At 40.1% G+C, this 24,240-nt stretch overlaps 1 protein-coding gene across 4 annotated transcripts; it reads left to right on the top strand.

Moving 5' to 3' along the window:
* Positions 1 to 683: 683 nt before the first annotated feature.
* Positions 684 to 19,649, top strand: cyld (cylindromatosis (turban tumor syndrome)). 4 transcript variants are annotated; one of them, XM_068567441.1, is made up of 18 exons: positions 684 to 1,008; positions 2,083 to 2,618; positions 4,299 to 4,610; positions 6,204 to 6,309; positions 7,096 to 7,197; positions 7,747 to 7,863; positions 9,688 to 9,744; positions 10,932 to 11,320; positions 12,144 to 12,309; positions 12,402 to 12,543; positions 13,607 to 13,729; positions 14,064 to 14,155; positions 14,544 to 14,610; positions 15,447 to 15,579; positions 16,258 to 16,366; positions 16,600 to 16,718; positions 17,095 to 17,311; positions 18,394 to 19,649. In XM_068567441.1, the coding sequence occupies exons 2-18, from the start codon at positions 2,127 to 2,129 to the stop codon at positions 18,576 to 18,578; spliced, it is 2,928 nt and encodes a 975-aa protein (XP_068423542.1). In that variant the 5' UTR covers positions 684 to 1,008; positions 2,083 to 2,126; the 3' UTR covers positions 18,579 to 19,649. The 4 variants fall into 4 exon arrangements, with proteins under 4 accessions (XP_068423542.1, XP_068423735.1, XP_068423635.1 ...); XM_068567634.1 differs by lacking the exon at positions 7,747 to 7,863; XM_068567534.1 differs by lacking the exon at positions 9,688 to 9,744.
* The last annotated feature ends 4,591 nt before the right edge of the window (positions 19,650 to 24,240 follow it).

Here is a 24,240-nt window from a genome sequence, read left to right as displayed (position 1 = left end):
TGATCATTAATAAGGTCGTATGATATTTCATATACGCTCGCGTGTGTTCAGTACGTTCAGTAGTTTATTTCCTTAAATCCACAGTCCAGTCGGCCTCGAATCAGTATGCTGGCTCTCACTCAGTCCTCGGTCACCATGAAGACGAGAGCACACAGGTGCTTCATATGAGCCAATATGTTTAACACACAAACCAACTCCTCAACAAGTCCTTTTGAGGAGAGACTAATAAACAAAATCTATGTATTGCAACGTCCTACGGCAGTAGTAGCCACACTTTCAAAATTTCTTGCGAAATTTTGTAGTTATTAATTAAAATCCAATAATATAACACATGCGTAAGAACATACATATATATATATATATATATATATATATATATATATATATATATATATATATATATATATATATATATATATATATATATATATATATATATATATAATATTCCTCAGTAAATACTTCTTCCACCACTGCCTGGCCCAGAGACTGCATCATCTACCTTCAGAGCTACACTTCAACCGAACTACGTGTTCTGCCATTCATGGGAAAACCCCACACAAGTGGGGCTGGGTTACAAACGTAACGAACAGCCAATCAGCGCTTGGAAACGAAACGAACCGACCAATCCGTGCCAGGGAGCGCATGACGTACAACATTAAGTTTCGTGAGGTCGTCTCCTGTAAATAATATATATATATCGTAGCCGTAGCGATACACTGTGTAATTTCACTTATTTCACATGGAGAGCAGATGTATCTAAATGCTGACAGCATACCATCGAGGTTGGCAGTCCTCTGCCAGCCCGCTCGCTGACGCTCGGCTCGCGAGGCCAACTTTACAGTGATACTTGGCTGGTTTTGGATGCTCGCATTAGCTAGCCATTCAGCTAATCAGAGGTTATTACAGGAGGAATCTAGCTCATTTCCAGAGGCCTGTGTCTCAATGAGACGGACACCTGACATGTCAGTCTCCTGTGCTCTCTAACTGAGCTGACGGGTATCAAAGGTAAGTATCCGTGTTGTCGGCATTGAACGTGAATGACTATTTTAATGGCTCTTTAGCTTTCGTTAGCTACTTCCCTCTCTTAAAGGGCCTGTGACTGACAGCTTCAGCATGGAGATGACACACATCACCGCTGCTGGTTGTCAGGCAAAATGTGAAGGAAAAACGAGTCGTCCTAAGCTTGTCAGGGATGGTGAAACGGGAATAAAACCAATTGTGATCTTTGTGGCCGTCACGTCAGTGAACGGGCTTAAATGAATGGCAGCGCCAGGTTGAAATCACTTTCAATTGTCTACCTGTGCTTCTTTGCGCTTTTCGGCGTCAACCAGGACAACATCACCTTTATTGTACCTTGTCGTTACTGATGATATCGCATCATGTCTTGAAAACAACAATATAATAACCTAGTTAGCAGTACTGTCGTGCTTGAAAGCAATGACGGAGGGAAGTGTATTCTTGACTGTCGGGTGGTTGATCAACATTTCTGAGGTGTCATCAGGGGAAATCCAGTTGTCTGCTATCTGAGTCTTGCCCTGTGTGTTTGAAATGTCAACTGTCTGCTCACAATTAATTTTTTTTTTTTTAAATATTCAAATCAATGAATATGAGTAATGTCGCACGGGGACCTGCTAAAACAACAGAGATGACTGGGCAGCAGAAAGAGAGTGCACATCATTAGCTATTAGATTTCTCACATCAATCCACCTATCTGTTAATTACAGAGCAGTAAGCAGCATAGTAAGATGTAAAGTTACCTTTCATATCTCAATCTGTTGTTTTATATCATTACTGAGGTCCCCATTCATTATTATTCTGACGTTTCCCTCACCTTAAAGTATATAAGATTATTACCAAATGTTCCATCATGGTTAATAGTTTCATTTGATTAATAAATGAATTGTTAACATCCAAGTCTGTGACATATAATTTGTTTTAATGTATCTTAAAAAAAAGAATAAAAACATCCTTCGCTGATCATTCAATTGTATGCGTCTACTCCTATTATTATTATTATTATTATTATTATTATTATTATTATTACATCTGTAAGTTTTCATTTGTTGTTTCGTCCTCCAGGTCAAGCTTGCCTTGATGTTGGACCTCCTGCCTAGCATGCAGCCATGAGCTCCGCCCTGTGGAGCCAGGAGAAGCCCAGTGGGGGCTTCAGGGAGGACTGGCGCTTCTACATGGTCATAAAGGAGTGTGCGGTGGAGAAGCCTCCCCAGAAGACCCTGAGGATTCCCCGTGGCAGTCTTGGTCAGGCCTGCCAGGAGCGCAACAGCCTGGGGAGAACACTGCCCCCATGCAAGGGCAAAAAAAGTCTCCGCATCCTGGACCAGACCAACGTGGTGCTGAGTCTGGACGAGCGGGACGTTTTGGAGTTGGATGAGAAGTTGGCTGAGCTGCTGTTCCCCATCACCAACTGTGAGGAGCGGTATGCTCTCCTCTGTAACAAATCCCGGCTAGAGCGCGTCCGTGATATTGACTGTGGTTCGAAGGTGCGCGTCCAGCTGCGCTCAGGGGATGAACCTCTGCCTGGTGTGGTTCGCTTCAAGGGCTCGCTGCTCCCTGACCGAGCCCTCTCTGGAATCTGGTTTGGAGTGGAGCTGCTGGTGAGAATTTGCTTGTCTTTTTTTTTTGAGAGAGAGAGAGGGTGACATGGATATGTTTTGTTTCCTCTGTTATAATTTTTGAAAGAGAGCTCTACTACTGTAGAAATATATATAAATCTTAGTGTTGGTGACATTGTTTAAATTGCACAGTACAAATGAGTTCAAGAAAAACAGAAAAGAAAGTCAGTGTTAACTTGCACTGGAACAACGGCTTGAAAAGAATATGTACAGATGTGGAACCAAAAGCAGAATTGCAACCAAACATCACTGGAACTGTGAATACATACATATTTACAGTTACAAAAGAAACAGCCAGGATGTGGCTACTCGTAACGCTTAAAGCCTCATCAGAACCATACAGCAAATTAAAACACACACTGTCGTTGTTTATTAAGAAGATGTGTACAGCCATTTACACCAACAATGGCCTTCATTAGGTAGAGTGTTCTTGGCAAATGCAACAAAGTGTTTGTACTTTTGTTCTTAATAAATACGATAGACAGAACTATGTGCTTTTTTAAATTTTTTTATGAGCAACACCATTAATGTGCTGTATTATGAGTGTGCTAATTTTAGCTCAATAGACTTTAGTATCAACATACATGGAAGAAAAAAATGCAAATAGTACAACCAGGTTTATTTTTCTAGATTGTGCAGTGTGCACACAAATGTACGCGTCTCCACGTTTATGTGTACTAATTTGCAAATACAACTCATAGCACATTTGGACAAATTGGACCTTGAAATGAATCAAAGTTTCTGCTGACTATTGTAGAGCTATTTTGGTGACTGTTTGGGGCTGTTTGTACAGAGCACAAGACAGTGCTTCCGAGGCAGAATGAAATGCTAAATATTCACAGTTGTGTGACATTTGCGATGACAATGTCACATCTCAGCACTTTAGTTTTTGACTTGCTGAAAATGCAGGATTACATGGTGTACATGTTGGATTGTCAAATCCAATCATTCTTTGTTTATTGTCTGCAGAACATTTATTTGCAATTTCTGCCCATTCTTAAGCTTTAAAGATGGAGACGGGCTCCATGTTATTTTAGAGAAGGCTGAAACATAGCAGCAGTATTTTTATCGACAGACGGGATGTCTTTTGTTATTTATAACGTTTTAATCTCAACACTGAATCTGATTATTTTATGTCATGCTCTTCATTCTGTACCATATGTACAGCAAGTTACACAATACAAAGGGCTGCTTATTGCAGCACAATGTTGTTTTTATTCTACAGCGTCCAGCTGGCGTCTTCTTGAGTGGGCGGATGGAGCTCAAACCTTCAGACCGTAGCTCGGGCCTCAGTTTGCACATATGCTTCAGATGTTATGCCCCTATCAAAGAGAGATGATTCAAACTTGTATCTAATTAGCATGTGAGACGAGAGGCACAATTTGCTACAGTATGCTTTGTGAGAACATCCAGCATCTGTGCTAGAACTTTTTTGAATGCATTCATCATTGCAGTAAGTCAACTCGTCTTCCTGCTGCAGTAATCGATCTTATGCGCTCACAGCGCATAAGATGTTTACTTCCCTTCAGTGAAAACTGCTGAGTAAGCAGCATTGCGACCTGTTCTACTTTTTATGACAATAAGTTGCTCATCCCTCTTGCTCCTGTTCTGTCTCACTCTGCACACTTGTCTCATTATCCTTCCTTTACTTCCGTCTCCCAGGAGGAGGGCCGTGGCCAGGGCTTCACAGAGGGCTCCTACCAGGGTCGACAACTCTTCCGCTGTGAGGATGAGTGCGGCGTGTTTGTGGCCCTCGACAAGCTCGAACTCTGGGAGGATGATGATGACGAAGCATTGGGCGAGCTGGAGGTGGACCATGTCAATCTGGTGGAAGAGGACCAGGACTTCCCTCCACTGGAGATCAACTCCAGGGTCCTGGTGCAGACCAGGGACGGGCCAGAGAGAGGCACCATTATTTTTTGTGACCTGCTGCCGGGCAATGAGAGCCTGGGCTACTATGTAGGAGTTGACATGGTAAGTAATGCTCTTTCTAAATAGTCAGAGTTGTTGTATTCACAACTTCACAACTGTATGTCAGCAAGTTAACTCAAACAATTAATAAGCAAATGCACCCAATCTTAGATTCTGGCTACTTTCTGTGAAATTCATGGAAAATTCATGAAAAAAGTCCTAAATCAATTTTCTTCCTGACAATGTTACTTGTTTGCCTCCAAAGGAAAAGTTTAACATTTCAGGAAATGGGTGTATTTTCGCTTTCCTGCTGAGAGGTTTGAACGCTTAATATGAAGCCAGCAGCTGGCTAGCTCATCGTAGTACACAAACAAGGATTCAGACTTTTTTTTTTCTAGAAATCAGTAACTTTGTGGAGTTGGATAAACTGTCAAAATTGTCATTTAAATACAGTCCACTGCTGGTCCGTGGCATCCGGGGCTCATCTTTAAACAAATCATAATGCTATTACATTCAAGTTTAACTTTACTTGACTTCTCATGTCATGTGCATGGCCAAATCTATTTCTCGCAGTTTCAGGCTGTGTCTGCGGCAGCAAGTTTATGAAGACAACTAGTCATCTCTAACTTTCACTTTGAACGTTTGTTTTTAAGGCCACCATGTTGAGATTATAAAATAATTAGAAAATAATATTGTGATTTCTTCTTACATGCCTAATTTAATGCTATTTTAGTGTTGAATTTCATCCAATTAGCAAAATGTTCTGACCTGTGTTATATTTCGTTAGCTGTTTATAATGAAGTGAGGTGCTGGTCCAGTCAGGATCGGATGCTCTGCCGTCTTTGTTGCAGTTGCTTTTATTTTGAACTGTCCCCAACTCAGTCGAGTGTTTTTGTTTTTCTTATGGCCGCTTGTCTGTACGTTGAGGGAACACGTCTTGTTGGATAACAGTAGCTGGTATCTATGACTACTGTTGTCAGGCCGGAGAGGTATTGTAGTCATAGAGAGATTGAAACACATAACTGAGGCATTTGACTGCTGATCGTTAGCAGCATCAGCAGCAGCAGCACCACCACCAACAACAACAGCAGCAGCAGCAGCAGCAGCAGCGGCGGCAGCAGCAGCAACGGCCCACTCAGTGCATCTGAGCCACCCACACAAAGGCAAGGCAGTCACGCGGGGAGTGAGGTAAAGACTTAGTGCTGTATGACCCAACAGCATGGCAAGGGGCCAGCAGGCAGCTGAGGAGAGCCCACTGCTCTGCCTCACTCTGCGTCCAGCCTCGCCCTGCCTTCTCTCGCTAGTGGCACCAGCCTCATGCTTATCGTAGATTATCCCGCTGGAGCAGAGTCCCGGAATTCAAAGTGAAGAAGGAGAATAGTGTGGTTGGGCTTGCAGAGAAAGCACAGCATCCAGGTGGAATTATTTGAGGTGGAAGATCTGCTGTTTTGGTGGAAGACGAGGAGATGAGCAGTTTGGTTCATAACAACACACAGCATCCAGCTCGAGCATCATTTTCAGAGCGATAAGACGAAAGACGTCTTTAATCTCCGTGAAGATACTAGGGGAAGAAGCACGTGTGGCACCTGGTCAGCTTTGCAGAGATGAAGAACGCCTGGCAGAGTTATAAGGTTCTCATGTCTCCAAATCTTTCAGGACAATCCTATCGGGGACTGGGATGGTGTGTTTGATGGGAAGTTGCTGTGTAATTTTGCCAGTTTGGAGCACACTCGACTCGTCCCCATCTGTGACGTAATGCCAGGTGAGTCGCCTAGTATTCATCCCTGTTTTTGGACCATGTGTATGTCGTCAAACCTGCACAGTTTCTGAAAACATTCAGCCATGGCGGTCTTGGACCAGCTCTGAGCTCCCTCCGAGCGTACTGAGTTTGTGTTTTGCTTGCAGCGGGAACAGAGAGCCTTTTGTGTTGATGTCTCACTTGTTTTGAAAGTCAAGTGAGATACTCGGGCTCTTTGTTCCCCACATTGGCATATTGATTTGTTTACGTGTGCGACTGACGCCTCTCTGACTATTCAGACTTGCATCTGGAAAATCTTGAAGATTCTTTATTTTGCAAATTTCTCATTAGCCTTTCTGTTTGCACTCTCTGGACAGGCTACAGGAAGTATATGCTGTCACTCAGTACAGCTACTTTAAAATATACCCCTAACATAATTTTGTATTCATTTGTTCCTTATTTGTCATATGACAGTCCAGTTTGAAAGAAAGAAAGAAAACGTATGGTCAAAGTTATGTCAGTAGCCAGTTGATTACAAGATTTTTTGGAATTTTCCAAGAGACATACAGTTGTTAAATGTCTCATTGTTTAAATTATGTTTCTTATGGTTAGGGAAACCAATATACAGTTGTTATACTTAATGGGGGTTATTTGAAATGACTGCAATGACCAATTAAAAAAAAAAGAAATTAAGGAAAAAATATACACTCATGTATGCATTGCATGTGGGCTGTGGATGACATGTTGGTGCATGGTATTCTGACGTGGGTTTTGTGCTTCTTAATGTGGATGTATTTCTGGGCTGTGCAGAATATTCCATGCAGGACCAAAGGCTGCAAAAGCACAGTTTTGCCCCCAGAGGCACCAACAGTGACAAGTCGTCCTCTGGCCAAAGCAAACCAAAGAGCAAAGGTACTGCACTTCTGTCATGATACAAATGTAACTGATTGGTATGATGATCATTCTTTAAGGAGCATTGCATCCAAATTGTTGTTTGAGGTTCTACAAATATTTAAAGCTATCAAAGTACTTTTTTTCCCCCTTGAAAATGATTATTCCTCTGAGGCTATTTTCTGTCTTTTCTTTGTTTTAGAGAACTCTAAAAACAAAAAAAAGGTTTTGGTCAAACTTAAAATATCCAGGCAAGCACAGCAAATAAGAAACAACAAACACTTTTGGTGAAAAATTCCTTTTAAAAAGATAATAACATGCTTAACTCTATTTTTTTAATCCAAAATACAAGCAGCTGCTTCGATTTGATGTGAATGGATTGTGTTACTCCCCTGATCACTTTTCTTGTCTCTCTTCGTGTTTCTTTTATGCAGGAAACTGACAGTTGCAGTTGCTGATTCATTTCCCTTCTTATTTCTCACTCTGTCTGCTCTCAAACACACACGTGCGCACACACACAGACGTATGCTTATTTGTGTGTTTTTGTATGTACCTGTGTGTTATTTACAGGATTAGGTCATCAGTGTGGCAGTAGAAGCAAGTCTGAGTTTTACTATACTTTAAATGGCAGCTCTGTTGATCCCCCTGCCCAGTCCAAATCCAAAAGCACATGGTACATTGATGAAGGTAAAACACGGGGACTCATGGGATGTCAACCATCTTACCGGCAAGCTCCTGTTTTCAACAAGCGACAAACTAATCCGTTTCATTAAGGCACACCTCAATCTATATACTTTTGATTTACTAACATTGGCGTATCCATTCCTGCTGGGCCAATCCTGTGCTTGAAGACGTTTATATTCTGGTACTGTGGGTTGCAATACACAGGAGTGCCATCCAAAAGTAGATATTAGTAAAGTAATTTACGGGAACCTATTTCTTCCACCTGCTAAAAATGTGCGGTACATAACATATTTTGGTAGGATCAAGTGAGTTATGGGATTTGTTTTGTACTCAAGGTTTCTCATAAAATTAATGAAATGCAGAACATTATGAGTTTTTGAGAAACTTAATCTTAATTGTTTATCATTTACATTCAAACGGTACTTTAACGTTTTTTATTAAAAAAAAACATTGAATCATGTTTTCTCAAACTGCTACTTCATCCTGGCAGTAGTCCATGAGGCAAATCATATAAAGAAACACATATTTTAACAGATTAGCTGTCATGTACTATTGAGCAAATATAAAATAAAAAATATTGGATGTTACCAACTGCAGCTTTAATACTTGTACTGCATTGTATTTATAATGTAGTAAAATTATAAGACCCAGTATCTCTATTTTTCCACACTGTAGTGCCTCTGTATTATGAGATATCCACTGCATATTATTTGTCCAGGAGTTAACTGCTTCCTAATATAATTTCAGCAGCAGCTTCACAGAGCAGTGGTGTTAAAACAGTAGCAGCCGGCCGTCTTCACCACGCCAACTGATCTGATCTGTGAGCAGAAATAGTCTCCCGGTAGTTTACAGAAGAGGTACATTTTAGATGTATACAGGAGAAAAGTCTGGATTATTGATCAGATTTTTTCATTTGCGCCTCCTTAAAGACTTTGAGATTCAATCAGGCATCTTAACATCGACTGTAGAAGTAGACAACATTAATCTTACTACATATGCAGAGTAGGAAGTTTGTGTGCATTGATTCGCATCGCTCAGAGCTGGTGCAGAGAGACACACATTGGTTGTTTGGTTAGTTCGATGACGAACACTTCTGAGTGTCATAGTGGATCCGCTTGAAGTATCTGATAGTTCTGACATTGCACCTCCATAATCACAAGAAACCTTGAGTCATAATAAATCAGGAGAAAAAATAAACGTTATTAGATGAGTCTTTTTTGTTTTTTAACTGGTGGGAGAAATTGAGTTCTATCAGTGTTTGTATAAGTAGGTTATGTACTTTAACTACTACCTCCTGGGATAAAATAAAATGGATACACCCAAACATGTTTTTTGGAAAAACAATTAGTCGTTTGTTGCAGTAGCTTGCTATGAAAACCTTCCCACTAGTCTTGTCCTTCATTACCGTCTTAATGTGATATTCCACCTGCATGGAGTAAGTGGTGTCGCCCTGAGGCTTTTAATAATGCTCAGTGCTGCAAATAACTCCTTGTCTTGGGCTGCAGATTGCCTTTTTAAGATGAACTTTTCTGTGTAATGCCGTTTGCAAGCCAGAGCATTAGTAAAAGCTGTTATTTCTAGTGTGGGGACTCATTCGCCAATTCAGTCAACACCTTGTGTCATTGTTTTGGTATTTTCATTCACGGGACACACGTTCGGTCACATCGCTCATGTCATCACCATTGCGTGTCAGTTGTGAAGAATTTGATACGCTTTCTAAAATGTCACCTGTAGTCGGGATGGTGGAGGCAGATTTTCACTGAGTGATTTTTAATATACACGTCATTCATGATATTAACTCAATATTCTGTTTCTGGTCACGTTCAGGAGATACGATTGAAAATGTAAGGAGATGTACCTCAGCGTCATGTCAAATTCTAGCAGGTAAAATAACTGGTGTTGCCTCCTTTCCAGGCAAACCGATTACTTGAGTGTCTGTAAAAGTATTTCAATACGAATGCAGAAATTTGTAGTGGTCGGTCATAAATGGCTGACGTTTCATTTTCACAACTGCTTACGCTTCCTGTGACTGTATCATTATTGTATGTATCATTTTCTCACGGTCACTTTCACTTTTAGGATATTTTTATCTGGCACTTTCATTACTGTCACAAAATTTTTATATATATATATATATATATATATATATATATATATATATATATATATATATATATATATATATATATATATATATATATATATATATATATATATATATATAAAAGGCTTAAAGGGGTATGCCACTTTATTCAATAATTAATACTGTCTGTCATGACAGTTCAGTCAGAACTTGTGTTCTTGCGTCACTCTTTCTGAAAGTAAGCATTCAGACAAGGAAATTATGACATCGTGATATCAAGTGCTGAGACAGTTAATATTGTAACGACTGTCTTGAGCAATGCAAGGAATTCTTCTTTTGTGAATTTTTAGATGAAGTGGCATGCCCTTTCAAAAAGGCATATGTTAAAGAGATACAATCTGCATTTGAAGCACGTTGCAGAACACCATCAGATGGCACGAGGAGTCTGCATACCACAACGGGGTTTTCACACTTAATCCAAACACCGAGTCTGGACTGTCTCGTTCCCTCGGGAATTGATGAAGTTCATTATCAACTCTTTTTAAACATGAGAATTTCTCCAATCCCTGGATTTGTTTTTTTTTCAGTACTAAGCACTCAAGCATACGTGTCTGTTTTTCGACCGGTATAAAACGTATCACAAACACATGACATTCAAAAATGTCTTGTGCTGGTAAAAGATCCTCATATTGACAAAACAAATAGTTGACCCAGGCGTGAAACTGTCCCAAGACACTGAAATGGTTTTGGTACAAAATATCAAAGAGCTTTTTTTTGTTGAAATGTAAGTAGACTGGGATCTCTGTGGCGCCAAATACCTCCAGTTGCCAGTGTGCAGGTTGCTTTCTTCCTTCACTTATTAAACCGGGACTCACGCTTGATGTTAAGTTACTCTTTAAAGACCAATGGTGAAGACAGCCTTCATTATATGGTGTGTTTTTACTGTTGAATGAATAATTAGTTTGGGTTTCTGGTTTCTCTCCTGCAGTTGGGGAGGACCCCGCCAAGTCACTTACTGACACGCCCCCTGACTTCAACCAGTCCTCCCCGCCCTCCAGAGCCCCGCCCGCTGCCTCGCTGTCCAGTGACAACAAGTTCCACTCTCTGCCCTTCAGCCTGAACAGGAAGACCGGGCCCATTGACAGCATGAGCCATGGGCCTCTCTCCCTCTCTGTCCAGTCGGTAATGGGAGAGCAGCCCGAGCCCCCGTCACCCTCTGCCCCTCCCTCACCGTGTCCGTCGACGCCTCCCCGAGGACAGCCAGGTCTGGAGGTGGGCTCTCTGGTGGAGGTGAAGGAGAACCCCCCTCTGTGTGGTGTCATCCGCTGGGTGGGCCTTCCTCCTGGCCTGCTGGAGCCTTTGGCTGGGCTCGAGCTGGTAAGGCAACACAGTAAACTTTTAAGTTTTGATCTAGTTTTCAGTCGCTGTACGTGGGGACAAAGATCACAGACACGTGAGCTTGTTTTGATTACGTACACTTGTATTGCATGTGGGTTGATGAACAAATGTTGCTTCACTTAATTTATAGAACATTTTGTTAGACATTTAGTTTTTTAGGAAATATGCAAAAATAAATAAATAATAATAATCTTGTGTCTTTAATTAATGATCTCATATCTGTTAGATGTAAGCCAGTAGCTGAGTAGTTTAACATAAAAACTAAAAACATGTAAACAGCTGGCCTGGCTGTTTTTCAAAGTACTTAAATCTGCACCTCTTAAACTCACAAAATACATTTTCATCTCATTTGTGTAATCCCTAAAAAAAAAAAAAGAAAAATTAAAAATAGATTTCACGGGGGTGTAGCTATCCAGGCACAGTGACTTTCTCTGCTGGTTGCCTGGCAGCCTCATGGCGATGACAAGACTCTGTCAGAAAGTCACAGCCAAAAAGCAATAAACTTATTTTTCAAAAAATTTGATTACAATTCTATATTCATATTTTTTTCTGTTGATTGTTTGTGTGCACATGGGCCACAGTTGATCTGAGTAAAAAGCAGCATATTTGACAATAAGCAGCCAATCACTATGAACAAAGTCAATTACAAAAAAATAGCACACCAGGCAGTCCTAAGTACAACCTCAGGCATTTAGAAAAAGACTGAATAAATTGAAACCCATGCTTTTTCTTTTCTTTTTTTTTTTACTGCACCACTTGTAAGTAATTGATTGGATGACATGATCTTCATCTTCTCCTCCAGGAGGAAGAGTGCCCCGGTTGCACTGACGGCACCTTCAAAGGTACGCGGTACTTCACCTGCCCCCCCAAAAAGGCCCTGTTCGTTAAGCTCAAGTGCTGCCGGCCCGACTCCCGCTTCCCGTCGCTGCATCACTCCTCCAACCCCATCGAGCGGTGCAACTCCATCGGTGAGTCCACACACCTGGGGATTATTACGGTGATGCACCAGATTAACTCATACCTCCAAAAAGCTTTACACTTTCACTGTGTGTTCATGCAGCATTTGGAGGGTACCTAAGTGAGGTCGTACACGAGAACACGCCTCCCCGCACAGAGAATGATGGTCTGGATGTCATGGTAGGAAAAAAGAAAGGCATTCAGGGCCACTACAACTCCTGCTACCTGGATTCAACTCTCTTCTGGTCAGTACTCTTTTAGTTTCGCAGTAAATACTTCATCAGCTACAGTGCATGCCATGTTATATTAACGTCTCTGGATTTCAGTCATATTGATTGACTATATTGCGCTTCCTCAGCCAGCAGTGCTGTTAGCCCAGAGGCAGAAGCTTATTAGTAAACTGTTTTGACTTTGCCCACCGGCTCTACCAGAAGGGTGCACTCCTGCTGTGAGCAGCTCGCCGGCTATTGGCTCATCGGTTGTTTCTGCCAAACTGCCAAAGGGCCATTGAGCAAAGCAGTCAACCCAAACTTATTCCCCAAACTACAGGCGATCCCATGCTTTGAACCTACTTCCACTAGTTTGGAGTTTAACATTTGTTTAGTGTCAAGTGATAAAAAAAAACACTTAGCAAGTAAAGTTAGACTATATGGGAAAGTATTTCATGAGTAGAAAGTATTTTTTTAAATCAACTATACAATATATATGAATGTAATTGAACAAACTGCTATATATATATATATATATATATATATATATATATATATATATATATATATATATATATATATATATATATATATATATATATATATATATATATATATATATATATATATATATATATATATATAAAAGCTTAAAGTGGTATGCCACTTTATTCAATAATTAATACTGTCTGTCATGGCAGTTCAGTCAGAACTTGTGTTCTTGCGTCACTCTTTCTGAAAGTAAGCATTCAGACAGGGAAATTATGACATCGTGATATCAAGTGCTGAGACAGTTAATATTGTAACGACTGTCTTGAGCAATGCAAGGAATTCTTCTTTTGTGAATTTTTAGATGAACACTTAGCAGGTAAAGTTAGACTATATGGGAAAGTATTTCATGAGTAGAAAGTATTTTTTAATTTTTTTAAATGAACTATACGATATATACAAATGTAATTGAACAAACTGCAATAAATCCATCATATACGTTTTCACAATATCTGTTTTTTTCAATGTCAGCTAGAGATCATGGTAAATGTAATTTCATACATGAATATCAATTACAAATTCATTCTGTGTTGTATATTCTGCTCTGCAGTCTGTTCTCCTTCAGCTCTGTACTGGACACGGTTCTGCTGAGACCGCGCTCAAAGACAGATGTGGAGTATTACAGAGAGACTCAAGAGCTGTTACGCACAGAGATAGTCAACCCCCTGCGCATGTAAGTCAGAGTGGTGTACTGCACACGTCCCCATGACTCACATTGTAGGTTTTGACTTTGTGTTCTGTTGTGTATTGTATTGTTTTACTTGATTTTTCAAAAGGAATCTAGAGATGATAAAGACAAGAATGCTTAATTTGCTCCCTGACTTTTTTAATCTGAGTTTTTCCATAATTGAAATTCAGATAAATGAATAAATAAAAACTGGAATAATATGAGGTTTTCATTATTTACTTCATCATCGAACCCCGACTGTAACATCTGATGCAAAATGTCACGGAACCAAATGTGACCAGTTTGCCGTCGTGTAACTCGCTTGTTCTTTGTCCTGCAGACACGGTTATGTCTGTGCTACTAAAGTGATGAAGCTGAGGAGGATCCTGGAGAAGGTAGAAGCTGCCTCTGGGTTTACATCTGAAGAAAAAGGTGCGGAGAATGGGACGAAAAAAGTTGTTAATTGTTCTTTCAACAGTTTCTCGTACCTCTTCCACTGTGCTTGTCATCATGAGTTTGACTGCAGCGTGACGATTGTTTCAACTTCTTTGTACAAGTGTTGAGAATCTGAATTCTGAGGCTGTGACTATTATTGAGTGAACAGCTATACTGATGAAAGTCCTTTTGAAGATAAAACCAGCTTTTAAGAAAATATACTATATTATACTTCTGCAAGAGACGAGAAAACCAAAGGAATGATTTTAAGAAAGTTACACATTCATGTCATTGGCGTCTCAGGTTTACCAGTGTCTGCACTAGATGGCAGCATTTACACAGGAACGTTGCCTCGCATCTCATTTCAGCACATCTTTTGTTGCAGATCCTGAGGAGTTCCTTAACATCCTTTTCCATCACATACTGAGGGTGGATCCGTTACTGAAGCTTAGGTAAGGGTCAGTTGCCTTTTTATACAAAATGTAAGACCTTTGGATTCATGTTGTGTGTAAAGGCACAACTTGTTTTTTTACCAAGCAAAACATTTTGCTGAAGTCAGCAGTATGTAGATTTACAGTCACAAAAATAGTTCGCTTCTGCTGCAGCGCCTACGCGTAACTGTAGGAGTTTTTTTTTTAGTCACAATATGAAAACTTCCTTCCATCGTCATAGAGGGGAAGATTATTGTCTTTCCAATTTGGATGAACATAATTTTGTCTACTGTATGATTGGGTTATGCAGTTACTTCCATAGTATTATTTTTGTATATTCCATATTCTTTCATACCAAAGTCAAGTATAGTGACCAACTACAGCAATGTAAAGCTGCATCATATCACATGACTAATCTGAAACATTTACCTGGATTAGAAATCCATTCTGCAGTGTTGAGTCAACCAGGAACAGGAGATGGAAATGTGTTTTATTAAATGTCAAGTTAAACTTGAGATTTTACTGCTTTAAATGAAGGAAAAAGAAAAACAACTCTTGTTGTAGTAAAAGAAGTCATTTATTTAGAATATTTATACACATTTCATAGAAAAGTCTTAATCAATGTTTGGAAATGTATTTAAAAATATACTTCATTAAAAAAAGGAAAAATTCGACCTGAAAAAATTCAGGTCGGCCTCGAGTGTTAAAGCTTTAATGAATGAAATCACAAAACCTATATATTTTGTGTCAATGAGATAAATATTCACTGTCGGTAGTTCTTTTAACATCTGCACAGATTAAAGTTATTTTATTTTTGTCCCATGAGAAAGGAAGATTGAATGAGACTTGTTTTCCAGGTCAGCAGGACAGAAGGTCCAGGACTGTTACTTCTACCAGATCTTCATGGACAAGAAGGACAAGGTGGGAGTTCCCACCATCCAGCAGCTCCTGGAGTGGTCTTTCATCAACAGCGACCTAAAGTTTGCAGAGGTGAATTTCATGTTGCTTCAACTTCTTTTTTTTAAATGGTTTGGATTGGTGTAAATGAACAATTGTATTTAAAAAAACAAAAACAAATAAACATCAGGAAATTAGGTTAAATTTTTTAATTACTGTTATTTAATTTTCTACTGCAACACATTGTCAAAAAAAAATCATCTGAAAATACTCCTTTTTAAGGTACTTTTAGCATGATAATTATACTTTGTATCAGGCTACATAGCTTTATTTGCTATTGTTCCTAAATTAAAGTTGATTTAAATTGAACTTTTAAGTAATTTGGTTGTTGATGGGAAAAAAACATATTGTTTAGGTCAAAAACAATGCCATGACCTCTGTCATGGCTCATGCATTGATCAACAGTGTATTGGTTTATTTCAAAGTTTCCAAGCAGTAACTTGCTAATCTTACTGTTTTTTACTGACATAAATTGCCCTTTTTTACTCTAGAAAAAAATGAAACCTCTAAAAAACAAAGAAACAAGGTCTTTATTCACTTTTACAGACATACTTTCTCGAGTCTGTAATATGTTATATATCAAATACATGGTGTAGACTCTTCCACACATGAGTTCTGATTTCAGTTCCTGTGTGCCGCTTTGCTAATAGACCATGCTGCGTTGTTGATGACCACATACGTTTTCTCTTCTCTGTTTTTCCTGACCGCCAGGCTCCCTCCTGCCTTATCATCCAGATGCCCCGCTTTGGCAAGGACTTCAAAATGTTCAACAAGATTTTCCCCTCATTAGAGTTAGACATCACAGACCTTCTTGAAGACAGTGAGTTGTGGCTAGTAATTTTTTCCCAGTGTGATGTTTTCTGGCCGATCGATGGCGTTTCAGGGCTGTGTGGCATTTGGTAATGAAATCCCGCTGAGTTGTCACTGCTACTCAACTAAGATGAAGGAACCTTTTTTCTCTTCTTTTTTTTCTTGTTTCCCAACTTGCTAAATAAGTTTTGTGCAGTTTGTCAGGCAGAATAAACATATGTTGTTGTTTTTTGTATCATCCAGCTCCAAGGGAATGTCGTATATGCGGAGGCCTGGCTCTCTATGAGTGTCGAGACTGTTATGAGGATGGGGATATCACGGCGGGCAAGATTAAACAGTTCTGTGAAAAGTGCAATACACAGGTAAACAACAGAGGGCACGATTGCAACACCAATCCAACACAACCGACGTTGTAAAGTGTGGGCCAAGATCATCCATTTGGTGGCGCCAAATCCAAAGGAATCAATCTGTGTCAGTGCACTTTCAAGTTATGTTGCAGAAGAGTGGCTTCTTCGGTAGATTGTAACACATGGTCCCGCCATTTCACAGTGCATATACTGAAATATTCTTTAATTTCTATCTATATTGCTCATCTGGCAATATGAATCCTCAAATGTCCTTCAAAGCTTTTATTTCCTGTCATCTTTTAATAATGTCATATGAAGCATGTGAAACTTCAACCGGCCACAGTAACAAACAGTCTTTGTGATGGCGTGTACCTGCTTGTGCTGCTTTTAGGTTCACCTCCACCCGAGGAGGAAAGCCCATCGGCACGGCAAACTGTCTGTCCCCAAGGAGCTCCAAGACGGTACGGGGCGGCAGGGCAGTTTCCCCCGCCAGAGGATGGAGCTGTTCGCCGTACTGTGCATCGAAACTAGTCACTACGTGGCCTTCGTGAAGTACGGCAGCGCAGATTCCGCCTGGCTCTTCTTCGACAGTATGGCTGATCGTGACGGTAGGTGTCTTGGCCTTTTGATGCTGCGTTCGTTATGGCATCAAACTGCTCTGCCAAATGAGATGCAGGATATGTACAGGGACTTGTTTTTTTCAAACACTGGTGGAAGAAGATGGCGTTATATGGCCTCAGAAACACTGAACTATTTCCTCACTACACACACAAAACAAACTTACACAGACTCATGCAATTACTTAAATTCTTTTGTTTGAATTTGAACCAAAGTTATGTTGCATTGTTCTGTAGGACTTTGAGATAAAACGCAATTATTTATTCTTCCTGTGATATCCGACATGCCTGCCACAGCACCTTTTTTAATAATAGCAATTGTATTTATGGCACATTAAATTACACAAACTTAGAGTGCTTTACATGTAAAGACAAATAAGCAAGTGAGAAATGTAGTGAGAAACAGAAACTGCGTTATAGATTAAAAGCTGGATTTTGAAGCTCATTCTGTTTTTTATTTTTTTTTTACTGGTAGTAAAGTGCTACTATGAATTTAGCTCTAATCTTGTGTAAAATTGTTTTTAGGGCTGCTTGTAGAGAATAGTGTCCTTCTAAATTATTTTGCACTTAATTGTTTGATCAGTAAATTGTCAGATGTTTTTCTGACCGTTAAGGCCAAGAAAAGTTGCAAACACTTACTATTTAAAAGTTCCAAATCTTTGGCTAAAAAAAATACTTTTATGATGCGTCGATAATCAAAATAGTTTTGTGCACTGACTGATTTGATTAATTGACTAATAGTTTTACCTCTCATGGCTGTTCTTTTTTATTTTGGCCAAAACACTAAAGTGTGTCATTTTAAAATAAAACAAGATAATGAGTCTTGGAAAGAATACGTTTTTCTTTTTTATACGTATTTTACATTCAAATCGGTCATTTGCAATTTATAGGTCACTGTTTGATGTGACTGGATGCATCAATTGCTAATAATTAAGTAAAAAATAAGTAATTATAAGTAAATAAGTAATTTAGTATTCCAAACACAAATAATAAGTTCTGAATATGATGGGCCAAAGGCTTCGCTGGTACAAAGGATCAGATTGTTTCCAACGATCGTGCATGTGGTTTTGCAGGAGGGCAGAACGGCTTCAACATCCCCCAGGTGTCTCCCTGTCCGGAGGTGGAGGCTTACCTGAAAATGACCCCAGAGGAGCTGCACACCCTGGATCCCAAGAGCATCCAGGGGCAGGCCCGCCGCCTGCTGTGTGACGCGTACATGTGCATGTACCAGAGCTCGACCATGAGCCTGTACAAGTAGACTCCTCTACGCTGCCCCTCCACCCTTGTCCCTCAGCCACACCACCTCCCCCCTCCCCAAGGGCAGGAGATTCCCAGAAAGGACAAAAATGAAAAACAAACTAAAAGAAGAAAGGCTGCCTGCCAGCAGGGGTGCTGTCCAGAGTTAACCCTCTCCACCCCACCTCTCCTCGACGCCTGCCCATCTCCGGAGGCTGGAGAGACGGAAGAGAGGGGGAGAAGCCTATTTGCACTGTGCATTAGTTGAAGTGTCGTGTTCTTCATATTGGCCCATGTAGCTTCCTGAGCAAAGGTAGGCCTTATGAAGATTCACTCCCTGTTCAGGGAGGAAGTGGGAGAAGATGGACGTGAGGGCTTGCTCGCATCGCCACGGCTGACAAAACACGCGCAACAAAAACAAGATGAGCTAGTGGGAGGACCTTGGCCACCTCATTTACCTTAAGAAAAGAGGAGTCCTGCTATTCTTAATCACTGTAAAAGACGGGAGCTTTCCATAATGCTACATTAAGGAAGCAACGCAGTGTGCAAAAATCCTCATCCAACATGTGTGTACTGTTCTAAAAACTTGTGTAAAATCTCTTGGTAGCATAGAGTTCTCCAGGTAGTAACATCAACGGTATAGATGTCACCCTCCTCTGCAGTCACATTAACCAGAGTATTCTGCTCTCTGTGAACCGGTTTGCATATTTCCCCATCACGCTGTGTAAATGTCTTTACAGTACATGTTTTGCAGAAACAGATGTAGCCATTGTAAAAGTCTCACGTTTTACTGCATACTTGCTCAACCAATGCTGCACTTTTGCTCCATCCCCAAGTGGACCTATCAGGAAACATTTAGGTTTTGCTCTTTTCTTTCTTTCTTTCTTTCTTTCTTTCTCCCATTTGGAAGTCACAGTGAGTGCTAATTTGTTGGTTGGGAGACATCAGAGTTTTGTGTTACAGAATACAAATGTGCTTTTCCTCTGGAGCTGTAAAGAGCGCTCTGCATTGCTAATGCAGAGTAGATGCCAGATAAATGCATGGAGGGAGACTTGTACAATGGCTCCTGTTGTGAAGCTGGCTGGTGGAGCACAGGGTCGAGATACTGGAAAAGTCTGGCGCTTATCTTTTAAAGTAAGAGAGTGTGATGTGAAGAAATTCACATGCAGTGTGTGTTTTTTTTTTGTTGTTGTTTTTTTTTAAAAGTCTTTGAACTTGTTGCGTTGATGACTAAATTATGTTTTGTGTTTACGAAGCCTTTTCTCTGCCCGTCATGGCAAGTATTGACTCTCGCTGCCTTCCATGAAGATGTGACATGCAATGTTTCCAGCCATGCACCAGATAACACAATAATTGTGATCAAATCTTATTTATTGTATTCTAATCGTATTACAAACTCCAGTGTCGTCCCTTTTTTTTTTGAGAAAATGAAACAGGGTTGACGATACCAAGCTCCTTCTCCTCTTTCTCAGTATATTGAAGTGAGTTATTGTCGTTTACACCGTCTCATACCAACTACTGAATGTTAATAGTGACACGTTGAACAGTGTGGGGTTAACGAAGGATGGGTGATGAATGAGGCACAAGGCTGGAAATCTTGGGGCTCCATATCAGAATCAGAATGATAGCTATTTATTGCCATGTATGCTTTTGCATACATGGAATTTGTCAGAACCATTTTAAATCATTGTTTAAAAATTCCCTGATTCCATCATATTCCAATTTTAAAGAATTCCTAAAGTATACCGTGGATTGTAGACACAAACAATTGGATTAAAGCAAGAAACTGCATATATATATATATATATATATATATATATATATATATATATATATATATATATATATATATATATATATAAATTAAAATTTTTCTTCCTAAATAAAGTATATCTTTCACAATATTAAGTGTGAAAGAGGGCGTTTTTTTTTTTTTTTTATAAATTAGGTTCCAGCTGACAACTTCCATGTTGCTCTGTGGTCGTTTCCACTGTCCCGGGGATCCTGTCGGGAGCTTCCTGTGTGAACTTCTTTCTGCACTGCTGAAGCATGTCACTGACTGGAGCCTTGTTCTCTATGAGAGAAGTCTCACAACGGAGGATGGCATTTTGAAGGGTTTTTTTTTTTTCTGTTGCATCTGTACAGTATAGACATATGTAACGGGTGGAAAATTAATGTCAGTGATGTTCCTGTAAATGTTAACAAAATAAAGCCCATTTTTAAGGGTACACGGCATGTTCTCAGTGATGTCATATCATCAAGGATTGGAGGGAAGTCTCATGCAGATGCTTTGGGTTGGAGAGTGAAGGGGATTTGTGAGTTTTCATATTGCCGTCTCCTTGTTTTAAAAAAAAAAAAAAAAGGGTCGAAGGCCGCCGTGAAGAGCACGAAACCAGATCATTCAGTGTGATGCCAGAATGCTCAATTTTAACATGCAATATATTGCTTTGACATTAAAGGAACTCTATAATATTCTGCACATTAATATAGCAGCAAACTACCATTAGCTTGGTAAATGTATATATTGTGTGTGTGTGTATGTTGTGTTATTCTAGCGTCTCCTTGCATTGCTGTCATAGCAGGCCCGGCTTGCTCTCAGCGTTCATGCACATGCGTGTGCCCCACAGGTGAGCTGGAAGCAGCCGCTCTGCACTGCTGTCCCGCGCTGCTTACAGCTGATGATGCCGTTCCCGGCCAACAGCGCAGAAGTGTGGCACCCACCCTCCGCTTCCCCTGCAGGTAAACAGTGTGAGTTGTGTCGTCGATGTTTGCACGGTTGCTTTGCCAATTCTGAGAGCCGTTTAGAGGCAACCAAACAGCTCCCGTTCCCGAATTTTGCACAAGATCAACTGACTTTCACCTCAGCAAGTGGCTGTAATGGATGCAATCAGCAGCATATTAAAGGAAAGATTCATTCCATTTGAAATGTAAGGATTGTGTGACATTTCCCATTTTGAATAGCAACTTAACACCAGCTGACGTAGAACTGTACTGCATGGGGTGTCAGTTCATCATGACATCACTTGTGTAGTCCGAGGTGTCTGTTGAGCTACTTTTTTTTTCAAAGATTGTAGACCTAACAACACATTTAGCACCCCATACATAAGGCTTTTAAATCATTTTCAAATGAATTTGGCATTGTTTTTACTTTGTTTTAAGCACATTTATTTTCATACTGGTTGTTCGACTGTTATGACTCGACATGCTTTGAGTTGGCTTCCAGCTTTACTGCTGCTGAACTACTCGCAATAGTAGCTACTGAGAAATACTTGAGAGGAAAAAAAAACCCTGAAGACCTCCCAGAGCGTTTCCAACTGGATGTTGGATATTTGAGATGTGTTTTGCTGAGATAACTGCCTCCAGAAAGTAGATATGCCGAATGCTTTTTTTTCTGGATTCCTGCTAGCAATGCTGCTAAAACAACGGGGTGCTTTCAACAAAGCTCAAACACTGTAAGAAGCAGCGACGCGTACAGAAACATGACCACTGAGTCTCTGATGGCAAATGTTCTGTTATGTGGCCATGAATTCACTATAATAGATGTTGGTAGCTTTTATATGGTTAGTATAGCACAGACCTGTCAAGTCTTATTTCTTACAGGAAGACTATCACAATATTACACATTTATACATTATAAAATAATAATAAAAACTGTGTCGTAATCTTCAGTGAAAAAATGACAACCCAATGGAGTGAAGGATACTTCTACCCTCACCGGTGCTTTCTCCTGAGTCTGAGTGGCAGAGCAGCATGATGAAGCAGTGTGTATACTTTCAGGATGTCTTATTATTATTATTATTATTATTATTATTATTATTATTATTATTATTATTAATATGATTGTATAGTTCTTTCTAGGGAGTTTCCGGAGGCTTACGCAGTAAATCCTTGTAAAACCTGGCCTCTGGGTGTATTTTTCAATGTTTAAGGTGCGTGTCATCCACTCCTTCAACGATCTGATTCTTTACTGATAGGATTACCATGATCAAGCCCAATTTAGGCTTCTGACACCGTGATCATCGCTGACGTGTAAACGTGCAACAACAATATGGCTCACGGCTTGTTATGCTGACAGGAAGATGAGAAAGATTACAATAAGTATCTGTTTTGATCACTTGGTTGGCTTTAGTCTTCTATCTGGCCTATATGTTCAGATTAAGTCTACACTCAGTGACCCAATTCCCCAGACAATCTCTGACAAAACGATACCCCGAGATAAATCGGCATGTATTATACATGCATCTCCCCCACAGGAACCCTATTCCACACCTTACCTCGTTTATTTTTTAGTCAAACTTGAAACCAGCTTAGCAAGCTGACTTCAGAAGTGCCAGATAAGTATTTGTCAACAGAACAGCTGGCACACAATGCCCTCTTGTAGCTTTATGCCACAGCATATGCCAGCCGCTCGTAGCGTGTGGTAATTTAGCCGGGGTTGGTTCTACAGGAACAGATGGGCTCAAGTATTGTTATTCTCGCTCCAGCTCAGGGCCCCTGGGGGGAATCACTAAATAAAATCAAAGCAGATGGACCTCTCTGGGCTAGGCTGTGTTTATGATAAACAGCCAGCACAACCAGTGTCCATCTAACACCTTAACCCCACCCACCAAACAAACTAACAGGAAGCAGTATTACAGTAGTTTACCCTCACCTGCACTGCAGGTTTCTTTTCTCCTTTCACCCAAAAAGGAGGCAAACCCAAACAAATGAAGACAGGAAGTACATGATGACTTAACCTATTCTGGGGAGACTTTCAATAATTTCCATCCAACACAACAAGTCTCTTTCACCTCCTTGACCTTAAACTTTGAAATTCTCTCAAAACATGGATACTTCCCTGTCTGACTTCCCTGTTCTTTCCCACTGTCGGAGGACTGTTTTGTTCTTTTCTAACCTTGTCACGATTTCATTTCTGTGGTTCTCACATCCATGCCATAGACACAGGCCTTGGTGGCAGTATGGTCATAGTAAACAGCGTCCCATTCGGGTAATAATTGTGTCCCCTTGTTGTTATACAGTATGAGAATGCAAGACAGTTCTCACTAAGCACTGAACTCCAAATCTACGTTCATTCCCATGGGAAAAGACAGCAATAAACAAAGGAATCCTATCAGTGCAGAATGAAGGTAAATGGCTGAGGCCATTAAGACAACAGGAAAGCAGTGATGTCCGGCACTAAAGATGAAAAAGAGTGGAGGATGAACGGTTGTAAGCCAATCAGTCCTAACTCAATATACCACTTAGGTGTTGTTTTAACTCCATCATGATAACCAGTTTTATTTACTGTCTTCAAAGGTCACCTTCTGATGAAGTCAAAGTAGTGTAATCAACCTAAATGTTTATAGCCAAAAGTGTTAACTCAGCAGTTACTCAGTCACTGTAAGCTATGTTAAAATATTAGTTTGAGTTTTTTCTTCAGGCTTCACCAGACAGTAGTTTTTCATCATTATCTTGATCACGTTTCTTTCCGTGGACACATGTCCCTCCAAAATTACACCCGGCTAGACATTTAGCCGATCTATCTATTCAATTCATCAGTGGAGGGACATGAGGGCCTCTGGGTGTATCTTGTCAGGACACAAACCTTAAAAAAAAAGAAAAAATCACTTGTCAAATCAGTGACTACAGGCATTCACAGTTTTAATCACATGTAAAACATTATTTAAAGCGTATAGCATAGTGTT

Source organism: Clinocottus analis, unplaced genomic scaffold, assembly GCF_023055335.1.
Source record: "Clinocottus analis isolate CAN_PGR_092001 unplaced genomic scaffold, fCliAna1.0.p SCAF_1, whole genome shotgun sequence".
In the NCBI taxonomy this organism is placed as follows: Eukaryota; Metazoa; Chordata; class Actinopteri; order Perciformes; family Cottidae; genus Clinocottus; species Clinocottus analis.
This window is presented reverse-complemented; position numbering and strand designations above follow the sequence as displayed.

Excerpts from the sequence above, each read along its gene's own strand:
- cyld (XM_068567441.1), top strand. The coding sequence starts at position 2,127 with ATGAGCTCCGCCCTGTGGAGCCAGGAGAAGCCCAGTGGGGGCTTCAGG. Across the intron at positions 7,864-9,687 it reads CACATGGTACATTGATGAAG|GAGATACGATTGAAAATGTA; the intron begins GTAAAACACGGG and ends GGTCACGTTCAG. Across the intron at positions 17,312-18,393 it reads CAGTATGGCTGATCGTGACG|GAGGGCAGAACGGCTTCAAC; the intron begins GTAGGTGTCTTG and ends GTGGTTTTGCAG.